The following is a 9,005-nucleotide window of genomic DNA, read 5'->3' as shown; positions in this document are numbered from 1 at the left end:
CTATATGCTACATTTTCTGGTGTCCCCCCCCCCTCCCCTCCGTTTCCTTTTAAAAAAAATTTTTTGTCTGCGTAGATGAAGACCTTTTTTTTCTTCTTTTTTTTTTTTTTAGACACAGCCAATCAAATCTTGCAGAGCAGACGATCACACTTTCAGCCTGCAACACAACACATTAGCCGAGGCTCTGCCACGGTCTCCTTTCTTATCCGAACACGAGACGCACCGTCCTTTTCCTGCACCGCGGCTCTGTGGAACAAAGTCAGGCTGCTCAGCACGTCGGCAAACAGGCTCGTTGGATGCTGGTGTGGTTCTTATTCTTTCACACCGCTAACTGTCTTCCTCGGTAACATGTGGGCTACGGGGTGTGTTTGTTCACTTTGTGTCTGGTCCCTGGTCCCTGGTCCCCCCCCCTCCCAAAAAAAGGTGCAACTCTACATCCCCCCCCTCCCCCCTTTCAGGCCAGCTCGAGCGAAAAAGAGCATTTCTAATATTTCCCCAAAGACCTTTTTTTTTTCCATCCTTTTTAATAAAAAAAGAAATAAAAAAACTAAAAAAAACTATTGACATTAAAACACACATTTAAAAAAACAAAAAAAACATGTCGACAACAAAAAGGGATGACTAAATGTAATTTCAGTTGGACTTCAACAAAAATCGAAACAAGCGCATTAAAAGATTGAAAAGAACAACAAAAAAAAAGAACATGCAGCATTTTCCAAAATATTCTCTCAAAAGCTTTTCCTAAGTAAGACATGTTTCTCAAACTATTCACTTGTGAAACCAATTAGATTTTTTTTTTTTTTATAAGGAATAGAGAAATGACAAACCCTAAATTCATCAGCTGTATATCAGCGTGCGAATTTACACCCATTGACTTGCTAACATAGCATTTAGTTTCAACTCCAACGGTGGTTACATAAATGACCAAATCATCGCTTGCCAGGTGGCAGTGTGGATGCTGTTGTCATGGTAATATTGCAAAGGGACAGCCTCAGATAATATTCATTGATTGAGACCCATTGATTCCACTAGCTGCCCCTCTGAGTGAGGCATAAATACTGTATACTGTACCTTTATCTGCTTTGATTGAGTCCACAATATAGCCAATTCTTACTGGCCAATGTATTGCATTTTGATTTAAAAATAAAACACTTTTTAGCCCCAGGGTACCGCTTTCAAGCTCTCAAATCCCATAATTCACACCATAATTTGATCATTTCTGAATGTGAAAATAAATCGGACCGAACCCAAAGGGCCTGTATATTATCACCAGCCAGCCTCAGTTTCCTCATAAGCACATTATATGAACCTGACATCATGTTTATTTGATGACAATAACATAGTTTGGTCAATATAGTGCAATAAGTGCAAAGCAATCAAAACAAATAAAGTTGATCAGGGATAGAGAATCTGCGAACGCTTGTATAAAAATAGGTGTTACATTGATTAAAATATCAGTATTACACAACATAATTAATACTTCAAATATCATTTATGAATTTTGTTTTGTTCTACATATTAAGAATGAATACCCATATTCATTTTTAATATAATAATCTCCTTTATGAGAGCTCATTGAAGGCTAACCCGCCTTCCATTTCCAAAAAGTGCAGAAAGCATACAAAGACACTTTTTTTTTTTTTTTTTTTTTCATCTTCTTCAAATGACGCAGTCTTTTTTGAACATTGGGGGTGTGCCACTTTCAAAAAAAGCCACTTTTACAATGCAGAGCTACAGTAAATGAAACTACAAACATAAGCCTTTCCAGAGGATCATGGAGTATGATGACACAGGTAATATTGATGTAGAATCAAAAGTTTTGAAAAGACATGGCAGATTATATCAATAAATACTTACTTACAGACTACAGCAGAAAATAGTCCTACACAGTTTTCGATGATCTGCTGTACAGTGTTTTTGTCCAGGAGTGTGATTTTATAAACATTTCTTTTCTGATTCACAATATACCTTAATGTATGGTTATAATCCTGAAAATGAAGCTGGGTAAGATTTACCTGTACACTTACATTTTGTGTGTTATTTCGATCGTCACCATAGAAAAATAGATTTTGCATCATCAGTTAAGTAGAGCAATGTTGTTCATCCGCGTCTCAGAAAGCTGTATCCATTCCTGTAATAGTCACGTTTCAGAAATTAGAATATAAGATTGTTCGGCACACCCCGTTTCAACTCCTTTTGCTTGTGTGTGTCGTGCCAAGGCACCCTATAAACTGAGCCGCTGTTTCAAGGAGGGTCAAGAGAGAAAATGCATTCATTACATAAATGATTCTGTTCCTCAGAACTGACTGAAGGTGGTCTGTTTCTCAAGAACTTCGAGGTAATCGGGCTCAGACTGCAGTTTAGCTTTTAGCTCCAAATACTCATTTCTGTTGGGCTCAACATAAACAGTACTGGGTGCCGTGCCATAGAGCACCGTTTCTCTTATCCTCTCCGGGTGCAAGAACTGACGCCTGACATCAAAATTTGGATTGTACGTGTACGACACAGGCCCTGTGTACTTGTACTCTAAGTTGGCGCCCGCCGGGATGGACGGGATTGACGGATGGGGGGGCTGCTTATCGTGATCCAGGATGCCTCTGAAGTAGTGCTCTGCATCCGGGATAGGGGAGGGGTTTTCACGTGGCTCGATGGTGCTAACGCTGTACGTCGGGCTCCTCATCGTACTGCTATCCCTCTCGTCATCCGGGGTACTCCTGTACGTGACCTTGAGCTCATGGAGGTCACGGTAATCCTCCACTGTGTTGCCTTCTCGTGACCTGTAAATGGGGTTTTTGCACATATGGCCCATGGGGTGGGGGATATACTCGTAGACATGGCCGACCGGGGCCTTGACTTTGGGGCAGGAGCGGTTGCTGTAGAGGCTGTACTGCAAGTTGAAAGAGCTGACGTCCGAATTGTTGGTGCTCGTGCGGTCACTCTGGGACTTTTTGCGCCTTTTCATCACGACGACAAAGAGCCCCGCTGCCACGAAGACCGACATGATGAAGACGAGCAGGAGGCTGAGGATGAGGACGGAGAGGGGGACGGCGCTGCTCGGGGTGTTGAACTTCTGAGGCGCGCCCGTGGTGACGGCGCCGCCGCCGTCGTCGTCCGCGGGCTCTTTCGTCGGGGGCGTCGGCGAGACGTTTGCGTCAGAGTAGTCCGGGCACAGCTGCTCCGACTGGATTGAGCACACGTCCATTCCCGCGTGGCGCCGCGGCGTTTCACACACGACCTCGTTGACCACGCTGCCCACGCTGAGCTGCTCCAGCCATATCTTCATCCCCACGATGTCGCAGGAGCAGTCCCAGGGGTTTTCAAACAGATCTATTTGCACCAGCAGCTTCAGCTGATCTAAAACACCACTCACAGGCAGGTTTTGGAAACGGTTGTTGCGCAGATTAAGTCTAGACAGGGAGAGGCTGGAAAAGATGCCCACGGGTAAGGTTTTCAGGATGTTGTTGTTGAGGAAGAGCAGCTGGAGATTAGGGAGGTAGCGGAAAGTGCCCGCATCGACCTCCTTGATTTTGTTGTACTCTAAATAAAGATACTGCAAGTTCTGCAAACCAAAAAACATTTCTCCTGTAAGCTTGTCCATGAGATTACCATTCAAATACAGCCTACGCAGGTTGGTTAAATCCGCAAAAGCCCGGTCGTGGATCAGACTTATCCTGTTGTTTCCCAGGTGAAGCAAATCCAATCCAACGGCATCCACGAAATCTGATCTCCGCACCACAGGGATGTAATTTCCAGTGAGATACATTTTTTTAGGATTGTATGGCTTGGGTTTTAGATCAGAAATGCTTTCAATCTTTCTCTCTTGGCAATTGACATTCAGCCCGATCTCAGATATCTGCAGGTTGCATGTGCAGGCAGCGGGACAGTCCAAAGGCACAGGAGATTTGGTCTGAAAAGGAATCATGGGGCCATAATTGTAAGAGTTACCGCCTGGTATTCGGGAAGTGGGCTTTAACCTAGTTCTGTTAAATTGCCGTGTGCCCTTGGTCGGCCTGGAGGAGGACCTAAAAACAGCCGAGGAGGTGGCGGAGGCTGTGACGGCAGCTGGTGCGGTCTGGTAATATCCATTGGTGCTGCTGGGGGGTGCAGGCCTGACAGAGTCTTCCATGGGTCTTCTTGGGCAGAGCTCCTGTTTGGACACCTCATCCAGGTCCCGACCGTGGAGCCTGAACGGAGTCTCGCACACCACTTCCCCCACCAGAGCCGTGTAGGCTATACTCTCCAGCCAGGCCTTCAGAGCGATCAGCTCGCACGAGCAATTCCACGGGTTCTCCTCCAGTTGTAATTCCACCACTTTGTCCATGTGCTCCAAGAGGCCGTTGTAGGGGAACATTTTTAACCGGTTCCCCCTCAGGTCCAAGTGCGTAAGGGGAACATTCCGGAAGATGTTCATGGGAAGGGCAGAGAGCAGGTTGTCGTTCAAAATCATCACTGTCAGTTGGTGTAGTTTGCTCAAGGCATTGGGCTCTATATTGGAGATGTAATTATAATCAATCTGAAGGTATTCCAAACTCTCCAGTCCGGCAAAGGTGTCGTCCCGCATGACCTCGATCTTGTTGTTATTCAGGTGCAACCTTTTTAATCCCTGGAGTCCATTGAAGGCACCTGACTCTAGCTCCGAGATATCATTGTTCCCCAAGTGCAGGATGGTCACTCCTGTGTAATTGATGAAATCATTGACTGACAGCTTCTTCAGGAGGTTCCCCGTCAGCAGGAGGTGGTACACGGAGAAATGGACCGGGCTGATCTCCGTCAGTCTGATGATGCCCCGGTTCTCGCAGCTCACCGTCAGGATCCCTTCCTTCTCCTCGCACGTACACAGGTTCCGACAGATCTCCCCATAATTGTCATACATCTCGACCAGCCTCAGAGATGATGCAATCAGAAGGATTATTTTGAGGATCCAGATATGCATTTTGTCCTGGGAGAGGATGCCCCAGCTCACTCAAGTGTGGTAGCAGTTTGAGGTGTCATCTAAAAAAAAAGGAGGAAAAGAAAGAGGACGGGTTCTGTTTTATAAAGCATTGAAAAAAAAAAGAAAGAACATATACTGTATTACAAAATGCAATCATAGTTATGGACTACTGACAGAGCAAGTATTCATAACAAACACAAAAGACAAGTGGGCCCATTAATGTGTGTTCATTATGCAGATATGTTGTGTCGGCACCGGGTTTTTTTTTTTTGGGGGGGGGGTCGGTTTTGAGGCGAGCTGGCTCAATGTTTAATAAACGCATACTTAAAACGATAATATATAATCAAGTTGATGACACAACTACCCGCGGTGGACGGCCACTGCGCATTTTTGATAGCTCGCCTGAATTTCAATCTATCTTGGGAGGTGGTGGTAGTGGTGGTGGTGGTGGTGGGGGGGGGGGGAGCCTTCGCCATCGACCGTGTGCAGACTGATAGATCTGGTCTTTTACTAATTCAATCCTTTTTCACACACACACACACACACACACACACACACACACACACACACACACACAATGAAATGATGTGGCATTTTCTTTTTTTTCCCCCTTTCACGATTTAATCTTCCAAAACTAACATTAAAAATCCCAAAGATGCAACTCCTGTAAACCGTGAAGACGTCTCACTCACCCCACATACCCGACGACTTGGTAACAGTGGGGAAACTGTCGGGTCTCTTCTCTCCACCTCCGTCCAAACGACATGAGGACGAGGGGAATATAAACCGATCCCGTGGTTAAAAAAAAAAAAAAAAGACGATTAAAAATAATAATAACACAGCTTCTCATAAGGAAATCGTCAGAGAGAAGCAGTCGGTGTTCATCTTAAAAATCCGGCCTGCGTTAGAAAATGTACAAAAAAAAAAATCTGCCTACAAGGCGACAGTCGCAGCCTTTCTTCTGCCCACGGGCGAAAAAAAAGAAGAAGAGAGAGAAAAAAAAGAAAAAAAAAAAAAAAAAAAAGAAACGAGAGGAGTTGATCAAAGGCAAATCAGCAAGTGCTGTTGATCTGGTGGCGGATCTCTGATCGAAATTGCATTTTGACGGGGAGTAAACCATTCTATAATCAAGTATTCTGTATGGCATCTGCTATATAGAAGGTTACAGATAGTCCCTCTCTCTCTCTCTCTCCCTCCTTCTCTCTCTCCGCCACAGACGCGTGAGCACGCGTGCACACACACATACACGCGTGCACACACACGTTCTGTCTGTGTGCGCTCCACAAAAGCCTACACATCGAACCCAGTAAATCTCCCTAAATATGCGCGTTTTAACACCCGAGAAAACACACGCGCGCGCCGCTATGTGTGATCGGAGCGCCGGCTTTCACGTCATTCCACCTCGCACCTGAGTGTATTGCCAAAACGCCTAGAAATACCCATCGCTTCTGGTATTATAAAATAGATAACTTGGAACCCCGTGGGTCTATCGCCGCCCGGTTATGCCTGTGCAGAGGCAGCGCTGTTATAAGGAATAAAACGGATGATATATATGTGTGAGCATAATAAAAACCCGCAGGTTTGTTGTTGCAATAGCAGCCGCAGACACCTTGTTTAACGGCATCTTCAAAAATGGGATCAACTTCAGCAATGGAACGGGGGTTGGAAAACCGATTTCAGCACCACGGACAGTTCCCGTTCCTAAATTATAGTTAAAGCGCATCACGCCTAAGCGCAGACGAGCAGTAGAAAGAGAGAGAGAGATATAGAGAGGGGGGAAAAAAGAAAAATCGTTGTCCTCTTACCGTGCTGATCCCGGTAAACGGCAAAGCATCCCGGAAAATCACGGCTGTGCCCCGTCTTTTTGCTCCAACCTAAGTGAAAACATGGGTTTGGGTGATTTCACCGCCCGCCCTTCCGTCGGCTGTCAACCGAAAAAAATAAATAAAAAATACTTAAAGTCAAGTCTCCTCGGTGTTTAGCTCCATGAAGCGGGCATCGAAGAGCACACACACACACACAGTCTCATTCAGGCCAATAACGCGACAGCCGGCGTGGCAAAACGGGCTCCTGCGTTCTTCCAGCGGCGACAGAGATTAGCAGCATCATCTCGGAAAAACAGCCAGAACCAAAGTTCGAACATGGTGAAGAAAAGGGGGCGAAGGAGAACTCGGTAATCCCACATCAGACAGGACCCGCCGCCTGCGTTTCAACTGTGACTTTCATCCATGCGCACTGGCGAAGCGGAGGAGAGAGGCGAGAATCCCCCCCTTGTCTGCTGCCGGTGGCCGCGGCGTGTACCAAAGTCTATGTATAGATCTGCCCAAAAAGGTCTCTTTTATTTCAATTGCCAGACCGCTCACATCGACCGGGGATCAGCGGACATGTTCCTCCAGACTCGGATGCGGGAAATCCGATCCCCCCCCCACCACCCCCCTTTCTTTTGGTTGTCGCTCCAGCCCCGCATCGCTCACACGGTATCCCGGTTGAATATACACACGCGTTATCCTCCCCACCAACGTTTCAACTAGTGCAACTTGATGTCGGTTGGTGCAAACCAGCGCATCCCCTGCAGCGGTCGGAAGGATTATGAAACAATTACCGTGGCGTGGAGGGCGAAATGACTCGTAAAAACGCATAAATCCCCCCCCCCCCAATCTCAGGACTGTCACCGCGCCGGAATGAAAAGCAATGTAATGCGTGCAATACTCTTTAAGGGGGTATGGTAATGTGGAGGAGGTGGTGTGTGTGTGTGTGTTGGGGGGGGGGGGGGGGGGGGGGGGGGGGGGTAGGGTGTGTGTGTGTGTGTGTGTGTGTGGGGAGGGGGGGACAGGGAAGAGGGAGGCTGGAAGAAGACCCGTAGAGGGCAGCACAATGATGATGAAAGAAGGCAGCTAGGCAGGCTTGCGTTTTCCAGGCTGCACTTTGTAATTCGGTGTATTATAATTCAGCTGCAACAACCATTTGATTTGTCACTCTGAGCTTTTTGGCTGTTTTTTCTTCTTCTTCTTCTTCTTCTTCTTCTTCTTCTTCTTCTTCTTCTTCTTCTTCTTCTTCTTCTTCTTCTTCTTCTTCTTCTTCTTCTTCTTCTTCTTCTACCAAGCTGGGTCTTCTTATTTACAAGCCTTTTGAGAGTCAAGACAACCGGACACGTTGAGCTTCTTATATATATATATATATATATATATATATATATATATATATATTTTTTTTTTTTTTCTTTTTCTTTGGTTCTGAATTCTTCCCAACAAGCCTTTTTTTTTTTGATTTCCTCCGAGAGGAAGCTGTGTACTGGCCCGACACTCATCCTGGATTCATCATTCCTCTTCATTATTCAGTCTGGAAAGGCATTCCCTTAGACAGCCTTCAAATGATTGCAGAGCTGCAGTACTGAAATACTGAACAACTGAAATACATTTACTTATTAGCACATTATTCACAGCCCAACCCCCTTTCTCTCCACCTTTATGTGGGGTGATGAACAATCTGAACACCTGCTTCAACACCGCGACTCGCCCGAAAAACAAAAAGGACATTCTCGTTTTTGGATTGACTGCAGGCAACGCCCACCGAGGCAACCTCCAACCTTTAAGTCGGCCGAGTGGGTATTAAAAGTTGGAGACAAATAAGGTCAAGCAAACACTCATCCGTGCACCTCCATTCTCTTCATGGACGCTCCCAAACATGAGGATTAAGCCAATAGTCCCAGAAAACACACACTTACAACAGATCTGCATTGAAAGAAATGAATGTACCGCAGGATTAGGCTTAATCCAGTTTTGCACCAAATACTCTCGCCCGCTTATGCTGCCATGTTGCTGTAAGCGCTCTGTATTCGACCAAATCGTGGCTTATTGTCGAAAAGAGCAAATCAAGCGGAAGCCACGGCTGCCCTCTCACCCTCTTGCTGTGGGACAAGAAAACTTTAGAAGCACTTAACTAAAGCCTCAACAGAAAATCGAATTAAATCTCGCATCTGGTGCGGTCGCCATGTCCAAAGAGATTTCCCACTTAGCAAGTATTGTGCGGTAATAAGTCAACTCGTATACGCTGGCTTTAGCGTGCGCCGAGC

The 9,005-nt window shown here is 46.0% G+C and overlaps 1 protein-coding gene across 2 annotated transcripts; it reads right to left on the bottom strand.

Annotated features, from left to right (window-relative positions):
• Nucleotides 1-1,547: 1,547 nt before the first annotated feature.
• LOC117745367 (SLIT and NTRK-like protein 5) lies at nt 1,548-7,679 on the bottom strand. Of its 2 annotated transcripts, none has more exons than XM_034553653.1 (2): nt 6,739-7,679; nt 1,548-4,992 (listed from the first exon to the last, which is right to left on the bottom strand). In XM_034553653.1, exon 2 carries the CDS (start codon nt 4,931-4,933, stop codon nt 2,297-2,299), a length of 2,637 nt encoding a protein of 878 aa, XP_034409544.1. In that variant the 5' UTR covers nt 4,934-4,992; nt 6,739-7,679; the 3' UTR covers nt 1,548-2,296. The 2 variants fall into 2 exon arrangements, with proteins under 2 accessions (XP_034409544.1, XP_034409552.1); XM_034553661.1 differs by lacking the exon at nt 6,739-7,679 and adding an exon at nt 5,626-5,896 and having other exon boundaries at nt 1,653-4,992.
• Nucleotides 7,680-9,005: the final 1,326 nt, after the last annotated feature.

This window comes from Cyclopterus lumpus, chromosome 2 (assembly GCF_009769545.1).
Source record: "Cyclopterus lumpus isolate fCycLum1 chromosome 2, fCycLum1.pri, whole genome shotgun sequence".
Taxonomy (NCBI): domain Eukaryota; kingdom Metazoa; phylum Chordata; class Actinopteri; order Perciformes; family Cyclopteridae; genus Cyclopterus; species Cyclopterus lumpus.
Note: the sequence above shows the minus strand (reverse complement) of the source record. Positions and strands in the feature narration are given on the sequence as shown.